Genomic DNA, 12,864 nt, shown 5'->3' on the forward strand with positions numbered 1-12,864 from the left:
TCTGATCGTCACATGGTTCCCTGCGACAGCTCGACGATCCAGACATACAAACGCACATGGATGCAGGGAAAGTGAACCGACGGTAGGTAGCACCCTTAGCTTCGCGATTTAGCTGCAAGTAGATGGCCTAGATGATAGTGTGGAAATCCGGACCAACACCACGAGCGCCGCCAGCAGAAACCATGTGTCTGCCACCGCACATGAAACGTGGAACCAAGCCTAGAAAACTCGACAGTCTGGAGTTGCGGTCCGCTTGTCAAGATCCAGCCGGACCCGTCTCCGCATCCGGGTCTCGTGACACATCTGACCGCAAAGTTCACTCCGGAGGCTGTTGAGGTTAGCAGAGCAGTCTCAGTACGCTGGGCTGCGCTGAAAATGGTGCATCTCAACGGTGGATCTGCGGCTTATTGCCACATAGAACTTGCGGCTTAGAAAACCTTTGCCTTGCTCCTAGCCTCCGCACTCTCACTTTACTCCCAAGGCCCGTGTTTGACTGTATGTTTTTTTCGGTAGCAGATCCGGGCCGATCGTAGCTAGTTGCGCTTTTTGACTTATATGTGCTGGACGCCTGTCGTTGCTGGAGCTGCATTTCCCCGTACAGTGATGGAGCCAGCAGGCCTGTTCGCACGACTCCGTGCGAGAGCGAGCGATGATCGTATGCTGATCACGGATCCTGAGACTGGACGCACCTTTGTGACTGGAGAGACAAATACCGACCGGACAATATACAATGTGGTCGCTTTGTTATGTGCGATCACGCTGGCTATCTTTCTAGGTTAGTCTTTTAGCACATTTATCGGCCTGAGGGCTGATTGACATGGATTCAGAGTACTGACCTGAGATGTAAGGTTTCCGAGCAAAGACACTCCGTCACAATGTCTTCCGCAAACGCAACTTCACCTCCATGCTGGTCGTCGTTTTATACATTTTCGGCTTAGGCTTTATCATCTGTGCCTCTGTTGTGCAAACTGGCCAAGGTCTACACACACATCAACTCTGCCACTCTGCCGCGATGATATGCTTGGTGTTCTACACTGGGAACAAATTCATTATGTATGTTCGCTTGCACTATCGACCACAACCCAGCTTATCATTGTAGATACATATTCCTTCTGGAACGCGCTCGCGTTGTTCGTGCACCCTTCATGCCACGTCTCAAGGATCGCGTTTGGCTTCTCGGCATGCTCATCATCTGCGGCGGGTTTGGCACCATCGCTATTGTCGGCTACCTGTCGCCCGTAGTTGAACTCAGCGGACTCGACGGCCGCTGCCGCATCGGACTTCCGCCCCGCGTCAGCCTTCCGCTCCTGTGCTTCGATGTAGCCGTCAACTTCCTACTTACTGGTGTATTTTTCTGGCTGCTCCGACCTGTTTTGGATTTCCATGGCTTGTTGAGATTGAGCACGTGGGTTGGCAACAATTTCACTACGAAGATCAAGAAGAGCGGGCAGAGGAGGGAGGTCGAACTTGAAAGTGCACTGGAAGGAGCGAGTATGAAGAGCGCTATGAACAAAAACATCAAGAAATTGCTGTGGAAGTGTCTCATTGGAAGCACATTAGTCATGGTTCCCACAGTCGCAAACATGACACAGTTCTACATCATGAACAGCAGAGAACTAGGCTGGGTCTGCCTAACAATCTGCACCTTTGACAGTACGTCACCTACCCCAACTCCCCAGTCACAGCCCGCTAACAACCAGCAGTCTCCTGGGGCGTCATCATAGTCAACTGGCTTACCATCGGCTCCGCCGAAGCCGAGAACAACCTCTCAACCCTCATGTCGCAGCGCACCCTCCGCTCCGACGCATGGGGCAGCAAACCCGACTCCCACATCCGCTTCGACGTAGGCCTCACCACCCACGCCGACGAACCACACCCGCAGGAAATGCGCACGCGCCAGGCGTCCGCCACCACGGCTGAAGTCTTCGTCTTCTACAATGCAGCCAGTCTGAAGGACGAAGGCGGTTTGCTCCGCCAGGACGGCGTCAGAGAGAGTTGGATCAAAGAGACGGAATGCCCGCCGCATATTGCACAGGTTCCCCCGCGGTTGGGCGACCCCGCGGCAAGCTGGGACGAGCCAAGTCAAGGGTGGGCGGAGGACAGCAAGAGTTGTTGGGTTACTGTTACTGTCAACGACAGGGTGGTTAGGGGGCAGCGGAGCGAGGAGAGCTTGGGGCCTGAAAGGAGCGCGTAGATGGAATGGAGTTGTACTTAATTGTAATTCTTTCGCAACACAAGTCGAATTCGACGGTTTGCATGGTATGCATTCTAGGCGTTGGGTCCCCCCCCCTCCTTGGTTTCATTTTCTTAGGCGAGTCTTGATCGCGTTGCTGGCGCTGCATGGTTTAGCGTAGTGTAGTATAGCATAACTTAACTTAATATATACCCATCCATTGAATGCATGCATTCATTCATACACCCCCTCTTCTCCTCTTTCCCTCATCCCCCCTCTCCACCCTTCCCACTATGTCCTCCTTGCTCTGTCACATCCATCGCTTACCCAGCCGAGTTCATCGCTCCACGCGGTGGCGTTTCAGTACAGCCACCCCTAGCTTACTCACTGGTCGTGAGGAATGGATGGGCGGAGCGATGTGCTTCTTTGCAGATGCAGCGGTGGTGGTGGTGCACTGTGGGCGGGTCGATGGGCGGTGTTGGGCGCTATGAGCAGTAGTGTACTGGAGTGTGAAAATATCTTTTGTCCCTCGATAGTGCGATTCCTTGACTCTTTCTTGCTCTGCTGGGGTTTTCTTGGTGGGCTTGGCGGGGAGTGGGTAGCGTTGGTGTTTTTTGGGGTTTTGCACATCTGGAAGGGGGGTATGGGATTCTCGGGTCGTGGAGAGAGAGGAAGGGAGAGAAAGTTGGGGAGATTGATGTGGGTTGTTGGGGTTGGAGAGCAGAGTGTCAACTGCACTTCTCCCCGACTGGGGCGCTGGTTCGCCCCTGGTAGATAGCTCGCTTGTGCAAGAGGGAAACTGTGAGGAGTGCGAAGACCTGATCGATTTGACGCAACGACTAGGGGAGGATTTGGCACACTCGCCTCCAGTCGACACCTGGGCTATCGACCTAGCTGAGATGGGGCGCAACCGTCTGCCGCAGGCTCGAGATGACAAAACCGAATCAAACGTACTCCACATACAGCCCTTGAACATTCTCGTCGTCTTCGTCCAGTCTCTCTCTGCTGCCCAGTGTCTTCCCCTGTCCAGCAGGCGCAGCAAACACAACGTCTCCATACCAGTAGTCGGTATTCTCCAGCTTCCTGGACTCATGTTCGTCCTTTGGCAATCTCAAAACCAGCTTCGCACCCCCATCCAAGCCCTCAACATCTCTCACCCTTTGCGCTTGGAAGGATAGCTCATTCCCTCTCTTTACCCCCTCGTTGCCGAAAAGCCTGGCGTACACGGCTCTCGTCTCCTCCAGCAGTCCTTCATCCCGCACAACCACCGTAAGCTCCTTGACGCCTAAGACAGCGGATGAATGCGCCGTCTTCTCCTCGCTCAGCGGCACTCGAACCTGTCGATCAGTAATATCGTGACAGAAAAACGGCACCCTCCCCCTACTCGCCTGGCCTCCATTCTCCCCCTTGGGAAAGGTAACCGCCCACCTGACATGCACGCCATCAGCCCGCTTCCGCCCGCCCTCGACGGGCTCCGCGTGACTACCCGCCGGGCCGCCAATAGCCTCCCAAGACTCCCTCGGCGAAGAAGAGTTGGTCAGACACCAGTCTATCCACCCGGACTTCTCCAGGCCAGATGCCCACCAGTGCGTGTCTACGGGCTTGGAGGGGTCGATGAAGCAGATGAGTTCGAGGTAGCAGCCGTCGGCCAGCAGGATCAGGATGTTGCTGGTTAGGTTGTCGGCGTGGGTGCCGCCAGGTGTGAGGATGAAGTTTTTGGAGAGGAAGGGGGGCAGCTTGGGGAATTTGGTAGATGGGTCCACGGGTAGGAAGAGGATTAGATGATCGAGGGCTTGGGTTGTTGGCGCCATCTTGGGGGATGTGATGGTGATGGTGATGGTGATGGCGCTAGCGCTGGCGCTGGCTGTGATGGGACCTGGGTGAATAGGACGGAGGCACTTCCCCTGCGCAGGGTCCAGGCCACCGGTAGCGCGCTTGCAACAGGCCAGCACCATTCCGTGCACCCACAAACACCAGCACTGGGCTTCGACATGCCCGTCGCCCCTTCCTCAGCCATGCAGCGGCCGCGATGAACCACTCGCGCCCCTTTGCCCGCAGCCCATTCAAGCCATTTCGCCCCGCATTCGACTACCTGAGCCAGATTTCGCGCTCGGCCATCCAGCTCCCCACCGCCGGCACCTCGAAGCCAATCTTGGCGCCCTTCACAGCCCACCGCCGCAAGACGACCGCCGACTCGCTCGATGGCACAGACGACGACATAGAAGGCCACGCAGACTCGAACATGGACGGCAGCAGACGCCCCCGCGAGCTGGGACGCGAGCGGGACTTGGACGGCCTTGGGCCCACCGCCCTGCTCATCGACATTGGCTCCCGCGCCACGTCGCCCTACCCGCGCAGTCGCAGCGCCGCGCCGAGCGAGGACGAGGACGATTACTATGAGCTCAGCAACAGCAACAGCATCAGCAACGGCATCAGCAACAGCATCAGCATCGGCACACGTCCGCTGGTTGGCGGCGGCCGTGGCGCAGGGTACGAGAGGCCCAGCTGGAAGATGATCTTTGGCCCGGGAGGGCTGGGCAACTTCTTGTTCGGGACGTGGGCTGGCTGGCAGATCTGGATTGGCCTGTTGGTGTTTTGGGTGGGAGGCTGTGGATTCGGACTGCTGCTCATGAACCGCTTCATCATGCTCACAGGCGTGTACAAGTAGGCGCTCTGCTCTGTCTCTGCCAAGAAGAACGCGCTGACGCTGTGGCAGGTTCCCCTTCCCGCTGACAGGCACATATCTCCAGCTCATACTCACCCACCTTCTGCTCGTCGCCTTCTCGAGCCTGACGCGCGGCCTCGCGAGCCCGCTGCGACGTCTTGGATTCGGGGCTGCCGTTGCGCCAGCGATCCCCATCGCGCCCATCGGCGGTGCCTTCAGGAGCGTCAACATCAGGACCGGGGTTGCGCGATTCCTGCGCTGGCTGACCAATGGCTCCGGCGGGATCGCTGGCGGCGGCCTGTTCGAGTTCGACTTCTGCGTTGCCAAACACGTCCTCCCCTTGGCCGCCGTCTTCGTCGCCAAAGTCCTGCTGAGCAACTTCTCGTTTGCGTACGTCTTCTGTCGCACACCGCCCCCAGCTTTCTGAACTAACGCCTCCCCAGCTACGCACCCCTCCGTGTCTACCAACTAGCCCGCGTCGGCGTCACTCCCCTTTCCCTCGTCTTCTCCTGCCTCCTGCAGAGAGACAGCCTCTCCGGCTCCACGCTCTCCGCCGCCCTCATCGCGACCCTGAACCTGCTCTTCGCAACGCTCGGCTCAAACGTCCGCGTCACATGGGAGTCCATCGTCGCAGGTGTCTTCTCTTCCTTCTTCGCCGCCCTGTACCCCATACTACTGCTCCGTACATACCGCACCCTGCTCGCTCGACTGCTTCCCCTGGGCGACTTGCTGTCTGGCTACCCAACAGGGCGGGGAGAGGGTGAAGACTGCGGAAACAGAGAGGAGACACGAGCCTACTACCGCACGCTGCACTACACATCTCTCCTCTCCATCGCCCTTCTCACGCCCATCGTCCTGCTCTCCGGCGAGCTGCCCAACATATACCACAACATCCCCTTTCTCGACGTGCCCTTCTTCTGGCTGATGATCTGGTGTGGCGCGATTGGATCTTGGGCCGTGTTCAGCAGTACACTACTGCTCGCCAAAGCGACCAGCCCGCTCAGCGCAACCTTTGTCAACGTGCCAAGGAGCGCAGTGCAGCTGATGCTGCTGAGCATGTTCAAAATGCCCGCCTACAGCTGGGTCGGCGTCGCTCTGTGCTGGGCCGCCAGCGCATGGTATGCTGCGAGTCGGCGCGCAGAGAGCCGGGGGACGAGGGTCAGGCTTGAGGGGAGATAGCGTGTTGATGTAGAGCGGGATTGCAAGACACGTGCAGACGACTCTTGACTCGCCATGTAAAACATCTAAGCCTGCGAGTTGCGTTTTTTGCCTCTTGCACGCCATACCATAAACCTCTTTACTGCTTTTTTTCCTTTTCTCTAAAACCCAAACCCCCTGCTTCTACGGACCGCACCGTCTAAGCACAAGCCCAATGTGCGAGCCTTTTCACTCTATGCCCCTGGTATCGAACTAGTGGTCAAGTGTCGCTATCTCTGTTCGGCTCGACATGGCCAACTTTCCCATAAAAAGAACAACGCAAAGCGCGACATGATCTGTCAAAAGTCAGAGTGCAGAACCCCATGGCTAGCTTTTTTCCCCTTCGTCACACTGCATTTTGCATTGAGCGAAGTGGAGTGGGTTGGAAGTTGCTAGGGCATGGCTATGGCTTTTGTGCTTTGTGAAGCTTCATTCAGACAAGGGAGAGAGTACGTGTGGCTTTCATTCGAGGATGAAACATGCTTCTCCATACCAGCGTTGCTGTCTATTGGTAAAACCGTGTAATTATATGGGAGTCGATAGATGTCTGTTGGTTTCTTGGTTAGGCGTTGGCTTCTTGTCGTTCATTTCCTTGCTGTTCATGTGCCTCGTGGCTTTTTTCGGTTCGGGAGCGTTGGTGGTGCGGAATGTTTTCTGCCGTGGTGGTCGTTTCGTCGTCCTCGTTTCGTCCTTCTCGTTTCGTCCTTCTCGTTTCGTCGTCCGCTGCGATGGGTGGTTTTGAGCCTCTGTTGTGTAGTACTTTGGCTCGCAATTTTTTTCATTTATTCCTTTCTATTATGGTATTTCCTTTTACCTTGCTGCACAATGCACATTGATGATGACACTGATAAGCAGCCTCAAGGAGTTTTTTTTGTTTCCTCTTTGGTACTTGGCAGAGCTGCTACGATGTTCTTTCATGGCGACCATGCATCTCCACACAGAACAATGTCATTGTCTTGAGGGCGATCTGGACTGTTTGGATCTATATTTTGAAGGTATCTCCGTGCAATATGTCTGTGATTCACATTGCCTTTAGACTTGCAGTGCACCCACGGTCAAGCAGTGGAACTTCTTCGCCATCAGAGCTTTTGATACATCTTTACAGCCATGAGCAGCAGTACTTCGTCTCAATCGCTTGAGAGCATTTTCAGTGATCCAGAATCTTACTCTTCAGAGTCCCCGTCTCCTGATCCTGTGCCGCCTCCGCTTATACCTCTGCCGCCTCCGCAGTGCGACGACTGGCACCACTGCGATCCCACAGGTATCAACTGTGGTGGTACCTTTCATGTTTGTCCAGGCTTCGACCCTGTCGGCGGAAATGTCACTTACGGCCCCGTTCCCATCTTTCATCCAGCGCCTCCGGCAGGTATGGGATTCGCAGCTAGAGTGTGCGATCAATGTCGCCAACACGACAACGGCATTCCTCATCCAAAGAACGTCCAAGTACGAACATGGGCTGATGCTAACGCGTATTCCGGTAACTTGATACAGCTATGCCACTCATGCATCCAGGACGAGGTAGAGCTATACTGGCAGCGACTCAGTCTCAACACGCCAGTCCCGGCCCTCCCAGCCGGCGCATCGCCCTCCCTCTTCGACGCCCAACAATGGCCCACGACCGCCAACACCGAGCAAAACCTGTGCATCTGCCACTCCAGAGCAATTGCCACGTACGACCGCTATTGTCACCAGTGCCGCGACCAAGGCTTTCAACGCTGGTTCACCGCTGCTTACCACGCCAACGAACAGTTCCTCAGAACCAAGACAAAACCCGTCATCACAGGTCAGAAATTATGTGACTTACACGCCCCACACAATACCCATCCAGCCCACCGCATCACGCAACGCACCATCCAAGCGCGGATGAACGCTAGCATCGGACGCATGTGCCCCTGCGGTGAGCGACCCAAGGCACCGGAAGCCGTGGGCCAGGAGTATATCTTGTATTGTTTGTGCTGTTCAGGTGTTAGAATCTTCCCAAACCATCTGCCTCCTCAATACCAGCAAGCTAATATGCGAGCGAGACGACGAAGCCCTAGGAACCACAGTACGTCTCGCACCAAAGGACCTGTCAGGGCGGCGAGATCGCATCTCTTCAGGGTCAATATTGAGCGAGGTTGGATTGCGAATGGGGATCCTGACATCGGTGGCGCTTGAGATACTGTGGATGAGTTCTGTTCCTCCAAAACATAAAGGCAAGATAGATAGATAAACGGCGTGATTTTGTTCTCAACTTCTGTTTCCAGCGCAGAACTCTCAATTCATCACCCTCCGCATCTCCACATCTCCCCTTCTCCCAGCGTCAGTGCGTTGGTCTCATTTCTGTTGCCACTACCAGCTCGCTCCGCCTAGACTTGAAGTCGACAATGCAGCAGTCCAAGAAAGACCAATAACCTCTCGTTGTCCTCAATGTCGGCGAGATGGAATTCCTTCTTCGATAGAGCTTTCGACAGGACCGCGCAACAGATATCGGATGCTTCTCGGGTGATAAGAAAACAAACGGCATCGGACGACTCGACTTTGCGCGGCACAGAGAGCCGCTGCGGAGAGTTGAGATTTCAGCATTTTCGAGCAGTGTGCAGACCGGACAAAACCCCCATGGATCAGATCTCTGAGTAAGCTGGAGATCTGAGATACAGGAAGCTATCTCTGGTAGGCCAGAACCAAAGAGTGTGATGGCATTAAACTCTCCGTTTTCTGTAACAGCCTGTGGGTGTAGAGAGCATTTGTTTGAGCTACCAGCGAAGTGGTGATCACTATGATGCCGATGCCTTGGTTGGTAGAGGTGGGTGGATCTGAGAAAGGAAGAAAAAAGGAAGAGAGCAAGTCATGCTGAGTGGCAGTAAAAAAATTGGAGAAAGGGAGAGCAGACATTAGAGGACATCGGGTGATTTTTAGGTCAAGGAAAGATGGTGTTGCGATAGTAGAGACAGAGGGAGAGATGCTAGGGAACACGAGGGTTCTTCAGCCTCCTCACAAGTCACATGTGACAGAAGCTTTCCGAAAATTTGTGGATATTGGTACATGTTACAAAAGCGTTCCGGTTTACATACACTCTTACGTCAAGCGCTTAGCGGTAGTCGTTCGAGTTGTGGCCGCCTTGTCTGTTGCCGCCACCTCCGTAGCCACCACGTCCCCTTCCGCCACCACGGTCGTTCCTGGGTGGACGGTCGTTGTAAGGATTATTCCCTTGATATCCACCGTTGCGTCCCCCACCGCCTCCCTGATACCCGTCTCTTGCACCAGCGTATCCACCGCCTCCTCCACCAGAGTAGCCGTCCCTGTTCGCGCCGCCATATCCGTTTCCACCAGCATGACTTTGCGGTGGGCCCCTGGGCTGTTGCTGTCCCATCCAAGCCGGTCTCTGCGCCTGTTGCTGCTGCGGTGGCGCAAAGCCAGGCGAGCCCTGCGCAAACCCGCCTGGTGCTCCAAAGCCTGGAGGAGGCACCCAGCCTGGTGGAGGCGGTGGAATACCACCCTGAGGCGGCGGGGGCCAAGATTGTGCACCTGGCACGAAAGGCGGGGCGGCGAACCCAGGTGGTCCCGCGGCGTAGCTTCCATTGTTACCACTGTTGTAGCCGCCGTTGTTGTAGCCTCCGCGGTTGTTGTTGTAACCTCCTCCACCACGACCGCCACGGCCGCCACGGTCATTGTAACCTCCACCACGTCCACGGTATCCGCCGCGGCCGCCGCGATCTTGGTTTCGCTTAACAGCAGCCTTCTCGCCCTCGCTGAGAACTGGGGTGGGGAGGTTCACGCCCTTGAGGAGGACGGACTTGTGTGCGTTGTCGGCGGTCAGTGGGGGCATCTCGTAATAGACCCTGAACGCTCATTAGTTCGAAAGTCATTGAGAGTTAGATGGGAAAGTATTCATACCTCATTGAGCCGTCCTGCACAATCTCGAAGTCGGTTTCGCCGTCAACATCAAAGGGAGGTACAAGCTGGCTGTCCGGAACGAAGAGGTCGTGGGTTTCGATCTCGCCGTGGAGGGCGCCGGACTTTTCTGGATCAATGCTGTGCTTCTTGACAGCGGTGCGGTAGAGCGCTGTGTTGGCATCGTTGAACAGCTTGCCTTCTTGGGAGAACATCAGGGTCTCTTTGCCAAACTCGTTGCGCGCCTTTTCGTCAGGCGAAAGTTCGGGGTATTTGGTGGCCATGGCGTCGAGTAGTCGCTTCTCATCGATGAACGGCAACACGGCGACACCTTGCCAAGCAAACTTCTTCCCGTTGAGATCGATGGGGAAGTCGACAGGGTAGAAGTCGTAAATCGAACTCTCGGGGTCTTCCATGAGGACGCGGAATGGTTCTGGGATGGCGTGGTTGGACGCGGCAGGCAAAACACCCATGAGTTGTTCGTAGGGGTGAAATGGCACACCCTTTTCAAACAGTTCACGTGGGTTCATGTCCTCGAGGCCTACGAAGTCGGCAGCAAAGGGAGCGTAGTGATGAGGGAAGTACCAGGTCCAAGAGGGGCAGCCTTGCATATAGTATGCCAGCACCCAGCAAAGACCCTCAGCATACTGGCGAGCGACCTTGTTGCGGAAGGCAATGTCATCAGGCGCAACATGAAACTTTTGCTGGTAGTATCGCTCCTCGTAACCGGGTTCCCAAAGCATGATGGTGTCCTCCGGTGGCGCATCATCCTTTTTCTTCTCGGCTTGCACCGGGTCATCAGGCACGACAGGAGTGTTGCGCCCAGGTGTGCCGTTGTCCGCATCTTCGACTTCATCTGCCTTGCGTTTGCCTAGAACGACGGGTGTGTCTGCGCCTGAGACTGACTCGGAAGCAGGACTAGATTCATCCGTAGGAGGAGCCGTGCCGTCTCCCTTTGCCTTCATCATCTCCTTTAGACGGGCTGCAGCACTCTTGTTGGTCTGGACATCTCGGTTGTGAAGCACGTCCTTGTGAGCGTCACGGACCTCGCTCGATTGCGCATCTTGCGGAGCGAAGAAGAGGACCCCGGAGTTCATGTAGGTGCTTGTGTCCTCCTTGACGCGCTTGAATGGTGGTGCGCCGTTGTTGCGATCGTTGTGTCCTCCGCGGCTTCCTCCACGGCCTCTGAAATTACCAGCCTCGCGCTGAGCACGCTTGGCAGCCTGGCGGTCCGAGACTTCCTTACGCTTCTTAAAGATGTCGGCCTCCTTGCCAGCGAGAGCAGTCAGAATCTGCTGCACGCGGCGCATGTCTGGGTAACCGTCCTTGGTAACATAGTCATCCATCTCCGCAGCTAGATCTCGCCAAATGCTGATGAGCAGATCGATACCTTGATCGCGAATCTCCAAACTGGGTAGATGAGGCAGGAAATCGTTTCCAACAAAGAAACACATAAATACCCAATCATCAAGTGCGCGCTCTAGGTCGTAGGTGAATGTCCTCTTAGGTGTATCCATCTCGACAGCTAGATATTCACGCAATATGCCAGTATGAAGCCAGATGTAAGGCTTGAGCTGGTGCTCAGACGAGGCCCACTCTTCAGCAGCCTCCTCCTCTGTAAGCTTCTTGCCGTCGTCAGGGAATTCACAGTTGTTGCGAATGTGACCTTTTCGTCCACAGCGTGTGCACACCTTGTCCTTACCCGAGTCGAAGAAGACATCTTCTCTGAGTACACGGAAACGAGGCTCATGGGTTGCAAGACTCAACATGATCAAATCAGCGTCCAAGCCGTAGATGACGTGGGAAGTGTTGGGGTCATGTGTAGGCATGGCGCGTTGCGAGCGAACAAAGTTCATGATCTTGTGTTCACCTTCACCAGGCACAGAAGCGTCGGAGATGATGACTTTCATGTCCTTCCACGAAGGATCGGTTGTGAACTTGTAGGCACACCAGTATTGGAGAGACTCAGCAAGGAGATGCATAAAAGGCGTACCAGGCGTGATAGCGTTGGAGTCCCACGTCTTCTCGACGACCTCCTCTATGCTTGAGATGTCTTCACCGCGGCTGGCCTTCTGAGAGTTGAGCATCTTGACGAATTCAGCACGCTCTTCGTCCTTTTCAGCGGCCTCCTTGGCTGAGCGGAAACGACGAGAGCGTTGTTGGTTCATCTTTGCACGAGGGGCGACACCGTCAACAGCCATGTAGAGCAGCTTGCGAGGGCGCACCATACCGACGACACGGTCAGTGTACTCAAAGATGGCAACCATCATATCAGCCTCGGTCTTGGGCGCAGGCTTGTCTTCGGGGTGCGAACATGGGTGGACAATGCCGTTCATGTCGAGATACAGGTTATCGAACTCTTCGCCATTGGGGTTCGGTTTGGTGCGGTCGACCGGGATGACCTGGTCGCCGACCTTCTTCGGTTGGTCCTCTATGACAGTGGACACGATCTTGGGGTATTTCTGGCTGAGCCAGCGAAACATGGCGGGAACACCCATGTTGGCGGGTGGCGCGCCGTGGCGTGCGGTGTGCTGGGTGTAGTAGGGGTGCGAGTGCTGGGAGAGGTGGCACTGGAGAGAGCGAAAGCGCGTATACTGAGGCTCGAAGTCCTGTTATAGTATTTGCGGTACACTACAAGAAGGGGGGAAATGCTGCTGTCGACGGTCCGTCGATGGCTGCAGGCTGGAAGATGGAGGATGGAAGGTGGTGGAAGATGGAAGAGTGAAGAGTGAAGAGTGAAGAGTGAAGAGTGAAGAGTGAAGAGTGAAGAGTGAAGAGTGAAGAGTGAAGAGCGAAGAGTGAAGAATGAAAGGCAAACAGGTGGAGGTGGACGTGGACGCGGACGCTACTCGGGAGCGACGAATGCTGAGGTCCAGGGGGAGAGTCGTGACGTTCACACTGATGTTGCAGTCGCGGTCCTGTACCCTGTGACGGGCGACGCGACGAGACGAGACGA

General features: G+C 55.6%; 5 protein-coding genes across 5 annotated transcripts, besides 6 other annotated features; 3 read left to right on the plus strand and 2 right to left on the minus strand.

Annotated features, from left to right (window-relative positions):
• Window positions 1-1,145: 1,145 nt before the first annotated feature.
• EKO05_0006044 (uncharacterized protein) lies at window positions 1,146-2,194 on the plus strand (the record flags this gene model as incomplete). The annotated part of the gene is made up of 2 exons (XM_038939865.2): window positions 1,146-1,653; window positions 1,704-2,194. The coding sequence occupies 2 exons, from the start codon at window positions 1,146-1,148 to the stop codon at window positions 2,192-2,194; spliced, it is 999 nt and encodes a 332-aa protein (XP_038799051.2).
• A 923-nt stretch (window positions 2,195-3,117) lies between these two features.
• EKO05_0006045 (uncharacterized protein) lies at window positions 3,118-4,128 on the minus strand (the record flags this gene model as incomplete). The annotated part of the gene is made up of 1 exon (XM_038945907.1): window positions 3,118-4,128. The coding sequence occupies one exon, from the start codon at window positions 4,126-4,128 to the stop codon at window positions 3,118-3,120; it is 1,011 nt and encodes a 336-aa protein (XP_038799052.1).
• Window positions 3,995-4,019: a tandem repeat.
• A 74-nt stretch (window positions 4,129-4,202) lies between the features above and the next one.
• EKO05_0006046 (uncharacterized protein) lies at window positions 4,203-6,017 on the plus strand (the record flags this gene model as incomplete). Its single annotated transcript, XM_038939930.1, has 3 exons — window positions 4,203-4,837; window positions 4,890-5,228; window positions 5,282-6,017. 3 exons carry the CDS (start codon window positions 4,203-4,205, stop codon window positions 6,015-6,017), a joined length of 1,710 nt encoding a protein of 569 aa, XP_038799053.1.
• Window positions 4,505-4,550: a tandem repeat.
• Window positions 4,577-4,623: a tandem repeat.
• A 1,125-nt stretch (window positions 6,018-7,142) lies between the features above and the next one.
• EKO05_0006047 (uncharacterized protein) lies at window positions 7,143-8,074 on the plus strand (the record flags this gene model as incomplete). The annotated part of the gene is made up of 2 exons (XM_059636726.1): window positions 7,143-7,958; window positions 8,060-8,074. The coding sequence occupies 2 exons, from the start codon at window positions 7,143-7,145 to the stop codon at window positions 8,072-8,074; spliced, it is 831 nt and encodes a 276-aa protein (XP_059492709.1).
• Window positions 8,075-9,105: 1,031 nt separating this feature from the next.
• On the minus strand, window positions 9,106-12,406 carry EKO05_0006048 (5'-3' exoribonuclease 2; the record flags this gene model as incomplete). Its single annotated transcript, XM_038939637.1, has 2 exons — window positions 9,106-9,856; window positions 9,912-12,406. The coding sequence occupies 2 exons, from the start codon at window positions 12,404-12,406 to the stop codon at window positions 9,106-9,108; spliced, it is 3,246 nt and encodes a 1,081-aa protein (XP_038799055.1).
• A 175-nt stretch (window positions 12,407-12,581) lies between these two features.
• Window positions 12,582-12,624: a tandem repeat.
• Window positions 12,625-12,718: a tandem repeat.
• Window positions 12,719-12,745: a tandem repeat.
• Window positions 12,746-12,864: the final 119 nt, after the last annotated feature.

Source organism: Ascochyta rabiei, chromosome 9 (genome assembly GCF_004011695.2).
Source record: "Ascochyta rabiei chromosome 9, complete sequence".
Classification (NCBI taxonomy): Eukaryota; Fungi; Ascomycota; class Dothideomycetes; order Pleosporales; family Didymellaceae; genus Ascochyta; species Ascochyta rabiei.